The 12,151-nt window shown below is 50.9% G+C and overlaps 11 protein-coding genes across 11 annotated transcripts; 4 read left to right on the forward strand and 7 right to left on the reverse strand.

The window, feature by feature from the left end:
* Positions 1-43: 43 nt before the first annotated feature.
* Positions 44-1,023, forward strand: J056_002558 (uncharacterized protein; the record flags this gene model as incomplete). The annotated part of the gene is made up of 2 exons (XM_009271823.1): positions 44-190; positions 262-1,023. 2 exons carry the CDS (start codon positions 44-46, stop codon positions 1,021-1,023), a joined length of 909 nt encoding a protein of 302 aa, XP_009270098.1.
* A 111-nt stretch (positions 1,024-1,134) lies between these two features.
* Positions 1,135-2,315, reverse strand: J056_002559 (Alcohol dehydrogenase class-3; the record flags this gene model as incomplete). The annotated part of the gene is made up of 2 exons (XM_009271824.1): positions 1,135-2,247; positions 2,298-2,315. 2 exons carry the CDS (start codon positions 2,313-2,315, stop codon positions 1,135-1,137), a joined length of 1,131 nt encoding a protein of 376 aa, XP_009270099.1.
* Positions 2,316-2,542: 227 nt separating this feature from the next.
* On the reverse strand, positions 2,543-3,409 carry J056_002560 (uncharacterized protein; the record flags this gene model as incomplete). Its single annotated transcript, XM_009271825.1, has 1 exon — positions 2,543-3,409. The coding sequence occupies one exon, from the start codon at positions 3,407-3,409 to the stop codon at positions 2,543-2,545; it is 867 nt and encodes a 288-aa protein (XP_009270100.1).
* A 58-nt stretch (positions 3,410-3,467) lies between these two features.
* On the reverse strand, positions 3,468-4,262 carry J056_002561 (DASH complex subunit duo1; the record flags this gene model as incomplete). Its single annotated transcript, XM_009271826.1, has 1 exon — positions 3,468-4,262. One exon carries the CDS (start codon positions 4,260-4,262, stop codon positions 3,468-3,470), a length of 795 nt encoding a protein of 264 aa, XP_009270101.1.
* Positions 4,263-4,630: 368 nt separating this feature from the next.
* On the forward strand, positions 4,631-5,011 carry J056_002562 (13 kDa ribonucleoprotein-associated protein; the record flags this gene model as incomplete). The annotated part of the gene is made up of 1 exon (XM_009271827.1): positions 4,631-5,011. One exon carries the CDS (start codon positions 4,631-4,633, stop codon positions 5,009-5,011), a length of 381 nt encoding a protein of 126 aa, XP_009270102.1.
* A 47-nt stretch (positions 5,012-5,058) lies between these two features.
* J056_002563 (Protein transport protein SEC22) lies at positions 5,059-5,821 on the reverse strand (the record flags this gene model as incomplete). The annotated part of the gene is made up of 3 exons (XM_009271828.1): positions 5,059-5,649; positions 5,699-5,736; positions 5,788-5,821. 3 exons carry the CDS (start codon positions 5,819-5,821, stop codon positions 5,059-5,061), a joined length of 663 nt encoding a protein of 220 aa, XP_009270103.1.
* A 509-nt stretch (positions 5,822-6,330) lies between these two features.
* On the reverse strand, positions 6,331-6,898 carry J056_002564 (Mediator of RNA polymerase II transcription subunit 10; the record flags this gene model as incomplete). Its single annotated transcript, XM_009271829.1, has 2 exons — positions 6,331-6,408; positions 6,461-6,898. 2 exons carry the CDS (start codon positions 6,896-6,898, stop codon positions 6,331-6,333), a joined length of 516 nt encoding a protein of 171 aa, XP_009270104.1.
* A 151-nt stretch (positions 6,899-7,049) lies between these two features.
* J056_002565 (uncharacterized protein) lies at positions 7,050-8,504 on the forward strand (the record flags this gene model as incomplete). The annotated part of the gene is made up of 1 exon (XM_009271830.1): positions 7,050-8,504. One exon carries the CDS (start codon positions 7,050-7,052, stop codon positions 8,502-8,504), a length of 1,455 nt encoding a protein of 484 aa, XP_009270105.1.
* Positions 8,505-8,541: 37 nt separating this feature from the next.
* Positions 8,542-9,587, reverse strand: J056_002566 (GPI mannosyltransferase 2; the record flags this gene model as incomplete). The annotated part of the gene is made up of 2 exons (XM_009271831.1): positions 8,542-9,024; positions 9,084-9,587. 2 exons carry the CDS (start codon positions 9,585-9,587, stop codon positions 8,542-8,544), a joined length of 987 nt encoding a protein of 328 aa, XP_009270106.1.
* A 222-nt stretch (positions 9,588-9,809) lies between these two features.
* J056_002567 (tRNA-specific adenosine deaminase 2) lies at positions 9,810-10,514 on the forward strand (the record flags this gene model as incomplete). Its single annotated transcript, XM_009271832.1, has 1 exon — positions 9,810-10,514. The coding sequence occupies one exon, from the start codon at positions 9,810-9,812 to the stop codon at positions 10,512-10,514; it is 705 nt and encodes a 234-aa protein (XP_009270107.1).
* Positions 10,515-10,591: 77 nt separating this feature from the next.
* Positions 10,592-12,124, reverse strand: J056_002568 (uncharacterized protein; the record flags this gene model as incomplete). The annotated part of the gene is made up of 4 exons (XM_009271833.1): positions 10,592-10,804; positions 10,852-11,756; positions 11,809-11,908; positions 11,954-12,124. 4 exons carry the CDS (start codon positions 12,122-12,124, stop codon positions 10,592-10,594), a joined length of 1,389 nt encoding a protein of 462 aa, XP_009270108.1.
* Positions 12,125-12,151: the final 27 nt, after the last annotated feature.

Here is a 12,151-nt window from a genome sequence, read left to right on the forward strand (position 1 = left end):
AATAATTCAAGTGTTGTTGCTGCTGGCTTGCTGCTAGGATCCCATGAGCACCTACGCACGCCCCACGTACACGGGCAGTCCGAGCTGGCAGGCGAATGATTTCTTCAACGCCCATAGCCGCAGCCTTGGTTTGAGTCGGGAGCGCTATCCGCACTCGCGCTTCTCTGAGTTGTTTGCTGTTATCAGAAATGTGAGTGGGGACAGCACGAGCGAGCCGAACGAGCCGAACGAGACGAACGAGACTCACGGATAACATTGCAGATACTCCGAATTGGTGGCTCACACATCGAAGAAGCCCAGCTGGCGCATTCCAAGTACTACTACATGGGATGCATAGAAGCACCGTACTCGTCGCGCGAGCTAGCCGCTGCAGCAGGCTACCAGGCATTCCTAGTATGGGAGAACCACCACCTCGTCCTGATGCCCTCTTTCGTCCCCGGCCTCAAGCAAGTCCTCGAATGGATCGCTGGGATCGCCATCGCTGAGAGCTGCAAACTCTGCGAGGAGCTCGCCTTCACTAACGAAAAGGAAATACGCGAGGCTTGCGAATGGGCTGCTAAAACTGCTCAAATCGCTTACGAGGAGACTCACTCGCGCATTGGTCGCATCAGACGTCATAGCGTTGGTAATCAGCGTCAACATCAGGAATTTTATAATAGCAGATATCTCCCAGGTCAGCCTGATACCGTGTACGGCGGATACCAAGGTTATCCCGCTGGTTACGGCAGTTACCCAGAAGAATTTGGTCCGGCGTACATGGGCGATTACTACGGTGGTTATGGCATGCCAATGCCCCAGCATTACGGTGGTATGAGTGGTATGGGTGGTGGTATGGCTGGTGGAATGCCTGGAATGGGCAGTATGGGCAACATGGGTATGGGTACAGGCACAGGAATGAATGGTATGATGCCCAATATGGGCATGAACGGTATGAGCAATATGAATGGCATGAACGGCATGAACGGCATGGGAATCCCTCAATCCTCGTCCATGTACATGCCCTACAATCACTACCCGTACTGACATAGTAGCACAATAAAACCCACACTAACACCCACACGGATCAAACTAAGTTATAGAAACGTTTGCACTCAACACAGTTGTATTTGTATGTATATCATCCATCTTGACATATCAAGACATATCCACCACACACCTCACACACTCACCACCGTGTAGATGCTCAAAAGCCTCATTCATCTCGCTCAGGCTGCGCGTGTGAGTGTGGAACGAATCCACGTCGAGTTTGTTATTGAGGTAGTCCACAACAATCCCCGGCAGCTCGCTCTTGCCTTTAACACCACCGAAGACGCTACCTTTCCACACTCTACCGGTGATGAGCTGGAGGGGATTAGTGGATATTTCGTCGGACATTGGCGCAAGACCGATGATGACGCTCTGGCCCCACCCCTTATGGCAGGCTTCGAGGGCGGATCTCATCACGCCGACGTTTCCAATACATACGATAGTGTGGTCGAGACCGCCTCCAGTGATATCAATCAGGTGCGATTCGATGGTCCTGTCGATGTGAAGGGGATTTACAAAGTCTGTTGCGCCGTGTTTCAAGGCGTGTTGCTCTTTGTTGCTGTTGGTATCTACTGCAATGATCCTGCGCGCTCCCGCCGCTTTCGCCCCTTGTACAGCGGCCAGACCTACGCAGCCGGCGCCGAAGACAGCGACCGTCTCGCCCTGCACCTTCTGCTTAGTAGCAGCGCCGTAGCCGGTAGTTATGCCGCAGCCGAGCAAGCAAGCTTTTTGTAGAGGAGCTTTCTTATCGACCACTGCAACAGAGTGCCTGCTAAGTACGCTGTACTGAGCGAAAGTGGAAGTGCCCATAAAGTGATTAACAGGGGTACCGCGGCAAGAGAAGCGGGTGCTTCCATCGCTCATAAGGCCCTTGTACTGTGTAGCAACGAGACGCTGACATAGATTAGTTTTGCCGGAGATACAGAATGTGCATGAGGTGCACTCGCTGATGTACAGCGGGATCACGTGGTCGCCGGGTGCTATGTCGTCGACACCTTCACCTACGCTCTCCACTACGGCACCACCTTCATGACCCAGTATGCACGGGAAATTGCTCAGTAAATCCTTTCCTGTCATGGCGAAAGCATCCGTGTGGCATACTCCTGTGTGCTCTACGCGCACTCGCACTTCGTCACGCAACGGCGGTGATACTTGTATTTCTTCGACCACGAGCGGAGTGTTGGCTTCCCATGCTACGGCTGCCTTGCATGTTATCACTTGCTGCAATCTGTTTAGTGTGCCTGTCTTCTCTGATCTACACTCCCCCTCACATTGGCTGTGTTAGACATTTTCAATTTTTTTTTCTTGAGTTGTCGCTTGTATCGAATAGACAATGGAACATCTCGCATGCTTAATTTTGCTTTCGTAAACGTCATTCGTGCCTGTGCGTCATGTTTTTCCCTTTAACGTCACTAACATCTCAAGGGGTTCGTGCACCAACAGAAAATGTATACGACGAGTATAAAACATAACAACAAGATAAACAGAATCAATAAACAAGATAAATAAAACAGAATCAATAAACAAGATAAATAGCTGAGAGGATTACGGATAGGGTCGCAAAGACGTAGGACACGCCGTGCGCAACAGCCCAGCTATCAGCATTAACTTGGTTGTTGCCGCTCTTAATGCTGACTTTGAGCAAAGCAACCAGACCATCCTGGGGAGGGTTACCATTCACGGATACCTGTTCATTGTGGTTGACCATTGAGCTGTTGTAGGTGGTTAGGTTGGATTTAAAGCTCAATTCAGTTTCGTATGTGAAAGAGACGTTGGTGGCTGCATCGCCATTCCTCGTCCAGTATCCCACCGTCTGCCCTTTCTGCGTGAGGTCTGCAGTTGCGTTGTTTATAGCCTTGGCTGTGGCATTACCTGCGATCCAATCCCTTCCGAGATTGTAACCATTAGGGATAATCATGTGATTTGCCTCTTTGTCCATTTCAGCAGAAGCAGCAATAAACAGTGCATTCGTGCTCGATTGGTTCCAGTAGCGAATATGATTACCGCCGTTTCTCGATTCATACAGCGTTCCGCCATTGCGGTCGTTGTAATTATAGCGCAGGATGCCTTGCTGGGCCACCAGTCCATCGCCGACATTCGCTAGCTGGTCGCCGCCCAAGTGGATTCCGGCGAATTCTTGCTGGAAGTGAAGCGAGTCCCAGTACGTGTAGAATCCACCAGGCGTCGAGTCATCCACTTGCATCACTAGTGGATCGCTGTCGCCGCTAATGACGATATTCAGTGGCTCGCCAACCTCGTCATCACTGTTGGCTCGTGTGAGCCACCGCCCGCCATTTTCTGCTGGGTCGTTAAAGGCCTTTGCTTGTGATGGCTGCGATAGCCCCAGTAGTGCTGCTATTCCTGCTAGTATCAAACCGCGCATGGCTGTAATAAGAAGAAAGAAGGGATAAATAGAAATACATATATTGGAGTACATGTTGTTATCTGCGTGTTGTGCTGCCTCTGCTGGTGCTAGTGGTGTTGCTCGCACCGCCAGTGCCGCGTGTGGAAGGTATTCTCGATCCAGGTGGCGGAATGCGCGATTGCGGGCGCGGTTGGGACGACGACGAGGAGGAATATGAAGAAGACGCAGACGCGCCTCTGGCCCCTCTAGCGCTCCCTCTAGTACTCCCTCTAGCACTCGCACTAAGTACGCGTCCCCTGCCACGAACACTACCACGAACATTACCATTGGCACCCATCGCAGCTCTCAATTGAGCATCCTTCTCGCTTTCCACTCGATTCCTCTCCGTTTCTGCCTCCTCCGCCTGCCTCCTCCTCGACTCTTGCGCCTCCGCCTCACGCTGAATACGCTGATTCTCGCGCTGTCTGTGCTCTTGGACGCGCATATCATCCGTAGCTCCCTTCCAATGCTCATTCAGCATCAAGTTACGCGTGTGCTCCTGTTGGCCAAGTATTCGCGTGTATTCATCGAGCAGCGTCGACGTCTGCTCTACGCGCTCAGCCAGTCTGTGGTTGTGTGTCTGGGCGATACACAACGCGTCTACTGATTTCTGCAGCGGTTCGCGGAACTTGCGTAAAGCTTTCAATTCAGCTTGAAGCGCTTGTACGCACTGAGCGGGGTGAGCGGGGTGTTGTGGTTCATCGTCGTGCTCTGGGTTATCCACATTCAAATCCACATCTTCCTCCTCCTCACGCCTCGCTAGATCATTGAGGCTGAGCGCATGCTGGGTATCGTCTGCAAATGTAAAGGATTGCTGTTGGATGTCTTCCATCGCCCGCGGTAGTTGGTGGTGGATAGAGGAGAGGCGATGTGGGTGGTGGTATTTCCTTGTAAGCGTGTTGGACTCTACTAGTGGCTTTTTGTATTTCCACCGCCTGATGCTCCAACTCGACGATGAAAGACATTTGAAAATCTGCTCGATATGAAAATACACAAGCAATTAGTAGAGACTGACTCCTACAAATGAACATATATCGACAAACCTGCACTTTTGAAAACATATTATTTTTTTCCCTCTCAAGATTCCCAAAAACTGTTTCCCGCCTACGACCATCTTTATCAGATTCCAAGGAACGCTGTAGGTTTCGTTGATAGCCCTGTAAGCAAGCTAAATATCTACAGCCACGCGCGAGGATAAATATGTCAGCACCAAACCCAAAAGCCTTCCCATTAGCAGATGCAGGACTCACCAACAAGATACTGGATTTAGTCCAGCAATCCTCCCACTACGCACAGCTTAAGAAAGGTGCAAACGAAGCTACAAAGACTCTCAACAGAGGAATTTGCGAGTTCATCATCATGACCGCAGACACTGAGCCAATTGAAATTCTTCTTCATTTGCCACTTCTCTGCGAGGACAAGAACGTTCCGTACGTCTTTGTACCTTCAAAGACTGCTCTGGGTAGAGCTTGTGGTGTCAGCAGACCAGTGATTGCTGCATCCGTCACCACCAACCAGGCCACTGATCTCAACACGTCCATCAACCAGATCAAACTGGAAATTGAAAGATTGTTGGTTTAATTTTTGTATTAGGAGTGTTATAACATGTTATTTGGTATTATATCGTGTTATAAGAACTTCCAGTACAATACAAAGCATATTACTATCGCTATTCCCACCAATGGACTGTACTTTCTTATCAGCGCATCCAGATTGACCTTCTTGGCTGCCCTTTTATACTTGAAACTCTCGTCTTTAAGGGATGTAGACAGATGAGACATTTTATCGAGACTATCACCTCTCCAAAGCAAATCTTCAATGTTTTTAGTCATGATTCGTGTCACGTCTTGAAGGTCGTCATTGAGTTGTGAGTATGGTGATTGCTGTTGTGTTGCTGTAGCAGCGCGAGGATCTATATAAACCCTTTGTGTCTTTGAGATAAAATTTTCAAAAGATTGAGCAGCGTATGGACGTTTAAACGTGGGCAATTGAGTGGTATATGACTGCTTGAACTCCTTATCCAGCTCATCCAAGTAGCTGAAAGCCAAGTTGCGCGGATAGGATTTGTCTGATATGCACAAGTAGCAAACCACATCAGATAACAGGTAATGTATCGTGTAGCTACCCGATTCAATTGAGCATTTAGATTCTGACTGCGGGGATATTCTGCGAAGAATGAGTTTTGACTGCTGCTTTTGTTCCTTCAGGCTGGTTTCTGTCTGTGTGCCATTTCAATGGGGCTATACATGTACACGTGTCTCTACCCACTTGATCATCATCGATCGACGCAGCCAAAGGAAGCTGGTCTATTGTGCGTATTAGATGATTCTACAGCACAAATCCCTTTCCTCGCCCACCTGAAATCCTCGTTATCGACGTTGAAAGTGCCATTGTACTGGTCAAGCCATGACGACGACGGCGTTCAATTTGGTCGAGCAACTTAATTTTTACAAAGCCTATCACAGCAATAGGTGGAATGTGTTTATCCACAGGTTATTTGTCCCACTTATCGTTTGGTCTGCACTTGGTTTATTGGATTACGTGGGCTGGGAATGCGCTGCGATAACAGCAATCCTTTATCAGTTGTATTACGTCATTCTATCTCCATCAATTGGATTGAGCTACCTACCTCAATTACTGATTATGCTCTATTCGGCGCACTCACTTAACGCGTACACTGGCAATGCAGTAGCCATCTTCACAATAACGCACGTTATTTCCTGGATAGCACAATTCTACGGTCACGCTAAGCACGAAGGTAGAGCTCCTGCTTTGCTCGATAACCTTATTGGCGCCTTGCTTCTCGCGCCGCTATTCGTGCACATTGAGAATCTCGTAAATTTGGGATATTGTAGGGATATAGGTGGATCATAATACACGGTGTACATTAGTTAATATATTCAATTACCTGACTCAACCACCTGGCTCAGTTCTGTGAAATTTTCAGATAAAGCGACGGCGAGCATATCGTGGTAAGTCTGGGTGTGTTTGTGAGTGGTTTATAACATGGTAAACAACCACCTGACCCACCTTGATCGTACTCAGCTTGCCATTCATGAACATATTCTCACCAGCCACCTGCTCGATGTACTCCTTGGTGTACAGGTTAGGATTCTTGCCCTGATCGACGTGGTCGATGGCTTCGAGCGGCACGCGCGTGGTTGTGTGCCGCCTGAGCGTGTCGATGTGGGCTAGATGGTGCATGCTCTGCTGCACTTTCTCGCTAACGACGGTGCTGGTGGGTGAGGGCGTGGAAGTGTCTGTGTTTGCGTCTGCGTCTGCGCCAGCGTGCGCGTGCGTGTGCGTGTCTGTGTCGTTCTCAGCGCCGTTCACCTGGCTAGCTGCGACGCCCAATTCCAGCAGCGACTGGCTCAATCCCGTCAGCCTCCTCTCTAAACCATCGAGGACTTTTTCTTCCTGCTGTCTTCCCTGGGAATTGTCTGCGTCTGTGTCTGTGTATTTCGTCATGGTCGCTGTGGTGAGCGAGAGGGCTGACTGGATTTGGTGTTATCAGGGCCCACGGGGCAAGTCGCAACAGAGGAGAACTTACAAGCGCGGTGCCACCGGTCTCTCCCCAGCACCTCGCAGCTTCTGGTACTCGCGCTAGTCTTCTCGAACCATGGCCGTCACTCTAGGAGAATACCAAGCGGGGGGACTGCGGATGCTCGATGGGGAGGAAGTCGATGAGCATGGCGTGGGGACGATACCGCTCGCTGCCGCCCTCCCCAGCGGACACGCTCCCGTGAAAGCGCGTAAGAAGGGCGTGATCGACAACAGCAAGGAGCATCGCAAGGAGTACTGTCCCAACGAGCCAGCCAGCGCGCGTCTGCGGGCGGCGGTTGCAGATTTCCAAGCTGCGTACCGCCTCACTGCGAACGAGCACGCCGTTCTACAGGCATTCACGACGTACATCAAACTCCCGATGAATGTACCGCGCGACCCTCGTTACGGACACACTCTCAAGCCCAACGGGGAACGCGAGTACGCCGACATCGACACCTTCCTCGCAGATCCACCGACGCTCGTCGCGACATTCGCCGAGGTCTTCTTGGATCAGTTCGCATTCGACGTGGATCGCATCGCCTGTCTCCCGGCTCTCCTCAGCTCTTTCTTGAGCTTCGTCAGCGCGTCCGGGGCTGTGGAGGAGTGTACAAGTGGGCTGAGCAGGGCGTTGGATGTAGTGCGCGGCCCTCTGCGCTCTTTTCTGGCTTCTGCCGCCCGGATACTGAGTGCTCCCCACCTCGGCGCTTTCAACCGCGCCGCCCTCTTCGCTTTCGATATCTGGATCGATGCTCCTCAGTACGGCGTGTTGCGCTATGTCGACGATATCGAGCGAGTGGAGGTCCTCGAAGAGGATCGGGTGCATTGCGATGCTTCCACTGCTAACACACCCAACAGCCTCCTCTCCCCTCTCGCTAGAGACCAGGTGTACTCGCAGCTCCTCGCCAAAAGCCTCGACGACATACCGTTACTGGTGCAGCACGCGGCAATGAAGATGCTAGGCGAGCCAGTGCAGTACACGCCCACCGTAGACACACTGCCCGACGCGGTGCTGTGCGAGTTGAGGAGGGTGTTTGCGGAGAATACCGCCACGCACCAGCTCATACTCAACAAAGACGGCGTACAAGTGCTCAACAGATACCTGAGCGGGGGTGGGAGTGACACCAACAACGGCACCAACAACGGCAATGTGAGACACTCATACCGCCACGTCTTCATCGAGAGAAGCGTGCGGCAGATCAGCAGGCTCGACCGCTACAGCGAGGATTTGTGGCTCGTCGCTCTCGATTCTGTGGCGGGGAACGAGGAGACACGGCGAAGCAAAGCCGTTGGCTGTTCTCGCGGTGAGTCTGTCGGTAACTCCACACATACCACGCACTCCGCCATCGTCACTCTGTGGGATACCTCTTTCGTGCAATACGTAGGTGGCGTTGACGCACTTATCGGAATCAAGCTCGACGCTTTCTTTCACAAGGTGCAGCAGGTGCAACAACAGCGCGAGCATGTGCCCGGACTTCCTGAGTCGTGGTGGGTGGTGAATCTCGTCCATGTATTGAGGCAGCGACAGCTGTAGACTGCGTATAGTAAATGACATGCATGCATATCCATCCCTACGCAGGCGGTAAGAAAGCAGCCCAGAGGACACAAGCGACGCAGCCCCATAGCCGGGACCACGCGACGAACGAGCGAGCGAGTCTGCTATCTGTGTGCGCCGCCACCCACCACCACAGAGGGGGAAGGGCAGTCGCGAAACGCAGGGCGATCTGTACATTTGAAAAGCAGAGGAGGAGTATGAGAGTGAGTGTGTGCAGGACATAGTGGGGGAGAGCGCGCAGAGTCATGTGGGGATTGCAGATGGCTACGATCCCCACGACATACACCGGCAACGATATGAGGAAATTGGGTATTTGCGATACATTCCAGTAGCGCAATAGCCCGTTATCCCAGTACGTTCCTTGCACATAGCTGTATGCGAGGGGGAGTGTGCGCGTGCAAAAAGGTGCTTGCGGACATAGCCGCGCGTATGCCTCCGTCTGCGTATATCCGAGTGGGGCGAATGATGCAATGGTGCCGAGAGACGCAAATGCTATGCGCTGAGAGGGGAGTGTCAGTGAAAGCGTTGGGCGAGAGAGAGTCTGTGCTCGCTGCCCACATTAATTATTCTCGGGGGGAAACACAGACGCCGCGTTTCTAGGACGGGGCGGATGAGTATTTCGTAGAGGAAGAAGCCGGCGAGGAGACAGCCGTTTGCGCGGGTGGAAGCGGCAGCGAAAGCGACGAGCGATGCCGTCAGCCAGGAGCCCTCGGCCACCATTCGCGCCGTCATGAGTGCGAGCGGCGTGTACACGGCCTCGGTGTACGGCACGAGCAGGGAAGGCGGCGAGGGAGGACACGCGGCCATTAGCAACGCTGGTGCAGCTGCCTGTGCGGGAGTGTAGTGCGGATACACGACGCGCGTCAGTCTGTACAGCTCGAGTGGTGCCAGTAGGCTGATGAGGTTCGCGAGGAAGGCACTCGCTATGAGCGTGTCGGAGAGCGTGAGCGTGTGGGCGTCGCGTATCGTGGCCATAACTAACCCGCATCCCCGCATCAGCAGTGGAATTCCAGGCATAAATGCTATTTCGTGCTCGCTGCGCCACCCCCCGTAAGAATTCATAGCGCGGCTGAGGAAGTGGAATACATCCCAGCGCAGAATCGATCGCGTCAACGCGTTCGTCTGGCTGCCCAGCAGAATCTCAGCGCTGGTATCGAATGAGGAGAGAATGGCGGATGCAACGAGGACGATGGACGCGTGGACTGCCTTGCACTTGATCGTCGTCTTTATTATTTCCTTTTCCCACTTTTTCATTTGGTGGTGCCCTCGAGAAGACACACTGCCATGGCCACATACATCCCTGCAGACGTTCAGACACCCATCGACAAGCACTGGATGCGGCTGGCCTTGCAGATGGCCCAGGAGGCTTACGACGCTTCCGAGATCCCCGTCGGCTGTGTCTTCGTCGAGCAGACGGAGCCAGCGACGGCGTTGCACACACAGACGCAAGGCTATGGCCGCATGATAGCCAAGTCGCGCAATCGCACAAACGAGCTGCGTAACGCAACGCTGCACGCTGAGCTAGAAGCGATAGGACAAATCCTGCGCACCTCCGACGATCACAGCCTTCTCCACAGGACGACGCTCTACGTTACCATCGAGCCGTGTATTATGTGCGCTTCTGCTCTCAGGCAGGTCGGTATCAATCACGTCGTCTACGGCGCTGGAAACGAGCGTTTCGGTGGCTGTGGCTCTGTCGTGCCGATCAACGACGAACCCTTGCTTAAATACCAAAAAGCATATACTGCACTCGGTGGCGTGTTCAGAGACGAGGCTATCATGCTCCTTAGACGGTTCTACATGACTGAAAATTCTAACGCTCCTCAACCTCGCAAGAAACAGACTAGAATACTTAAAACTGAAATTCCACCCGTTCCACCGACTAGCAGGATGCATACGCCTAATGGCAGCGTCGTGCCCAGTCCGTCTAACACACCCACTCCGTCACCTGTACCTGTTTCCTTCACACCTACATTGGAGAATGTATGATTTGTCGTGTGTGTTGTGTTCCTCTCTTCCCGTTTAATGCATTTTATTCATCTTGTTGTTACACTAGCTCATCGCTGCTATAGTTGTACGCCGTTAGATTGTTGCAGCGTTTCAAAGAATATTGGTATGACTAGCTGCTCAACATTCAATCCCTCTTCATCTTCTATCTCTGTTATCATGTGCTCAGTGTAGTAAACACGTTGCAACAATACTACACCCTCCTCCACGCTGTGCACCTTGGCAATCATCATTTCCAACTCAGGTACATTTTTGCTATTGAGTTGGAGTTCCTGGGGAGATGTGAGGTGTGAGTAATGTGAGTGGTAATATAGCTCACTTTATACGCCACGAACGATCCAACTGGAGGTATTTCTGTTAGTGTCTCACCGTGATGCATTTTTTCACTAGCTACTGATTTGAAATGTTCAACAGCGAGCAGATGGGATGGTGATAGAGATAAGATAGCACTTGTTGCTGGTTGATTGGATCTGCAGTTGAGTATCTCTTGGAGGTCATCAATTCTATAACCACTTGTAGTTGCAGTAGTTGAGTCCATGTATGACTGTTCGGCATCAGCATGGTAGTCCTGGTACTCATCTTGTTGATCATGATGGCCATAATCCATCTCTTGCTCCTCCTGCTCCTCCTGCTCGCCTCGATCCCCACGCCAATCGACGTGCATTGTGTTATTTCCAGGCTCGAAATTCTTGTCTTCAACGTCAATTGAAGTGAGTTTGATGTTCTTGGGTATCCTGTTTGTTGGTAGGGAGGTGTATGGAATGGCTCTGTTATTTTCTAGCTTGAAAAATTTCAGCTTTTTCTTATTTCTCGCGTTTCTTTTGTGAGTATGGGTAGAGCCAGAGTGAGGTGGGGTAGGATGGGTGAATTCAGGGTGACTTGTATGTTTTTTGGCTTCTTTAGGGGTTTCCTCACTGGTGCTGCTAGACTCAGACTCAGACTGAGAAGACAACTGTGAATCACCATCAGAGACCTTTCTACGTCTCTTATTAGATAATGCAACAACATCGACAATATCATCATCCTTCAAACTTCCCTGAGTAACTTTAAAGCCATCGAGATAGAGGGAAATGGACCAATCAATATCAAAGAACTCGCACAGAAATTCCTTTACATAGTTGAGATTGTCTGAAGTGAAATTTATCAAATATTTCTCATTTTTGTATTTAACTTTAAGACGGAGCATTTGATATATTTGATAAGTGTGGTGGGTGTCGTACAAAGCTATAGCTGGTTGAGACCTAGACAGACTTGATATAATTTGAAGGAACCAAACCAATTCTGCCATTCAAGTTGCAGTTCCACCAATCCCCACTGGGTTTATCAATCACTGACATTCTATCACCACATCTGAAGGTTAAATCTTCACCTGTGGTCTGCTAATAGTGAGTTGAAATGCCCATCAAATCAAACCATCTCACCCCATTATAATCATATAGCCCTACAACCTGTTCTTGCTTTGGCTGGTGCGATACTCCAGGTTTTGGCTTTGGCTTTTGTCCGCTAAACAACCCAGGTCTGCTCTCAAAATACTCATCCAACAGCTCAAAGAATGCCTCCTTATCCTCTTGTGAAAAATTAGCAAAAACCATTGCAATTTGAACGTTGAGTGCAACGTC

The sequence above is a fragment of the Wallemia ichthyophaga genome (assembly GCF_000400465.1).
Source record: "Wallemia ichthyophaga EXF-994 unplaced genomic scaffold scaffold22, whole genome shotgun sequence".
Lineage (NCBI taxonomy): Eukaryota > Fungi > Basidiomycota > Wallemiomycetes > Wallemiales > Wallemiaceae > Wallemia > Wallemia ichthyophaga.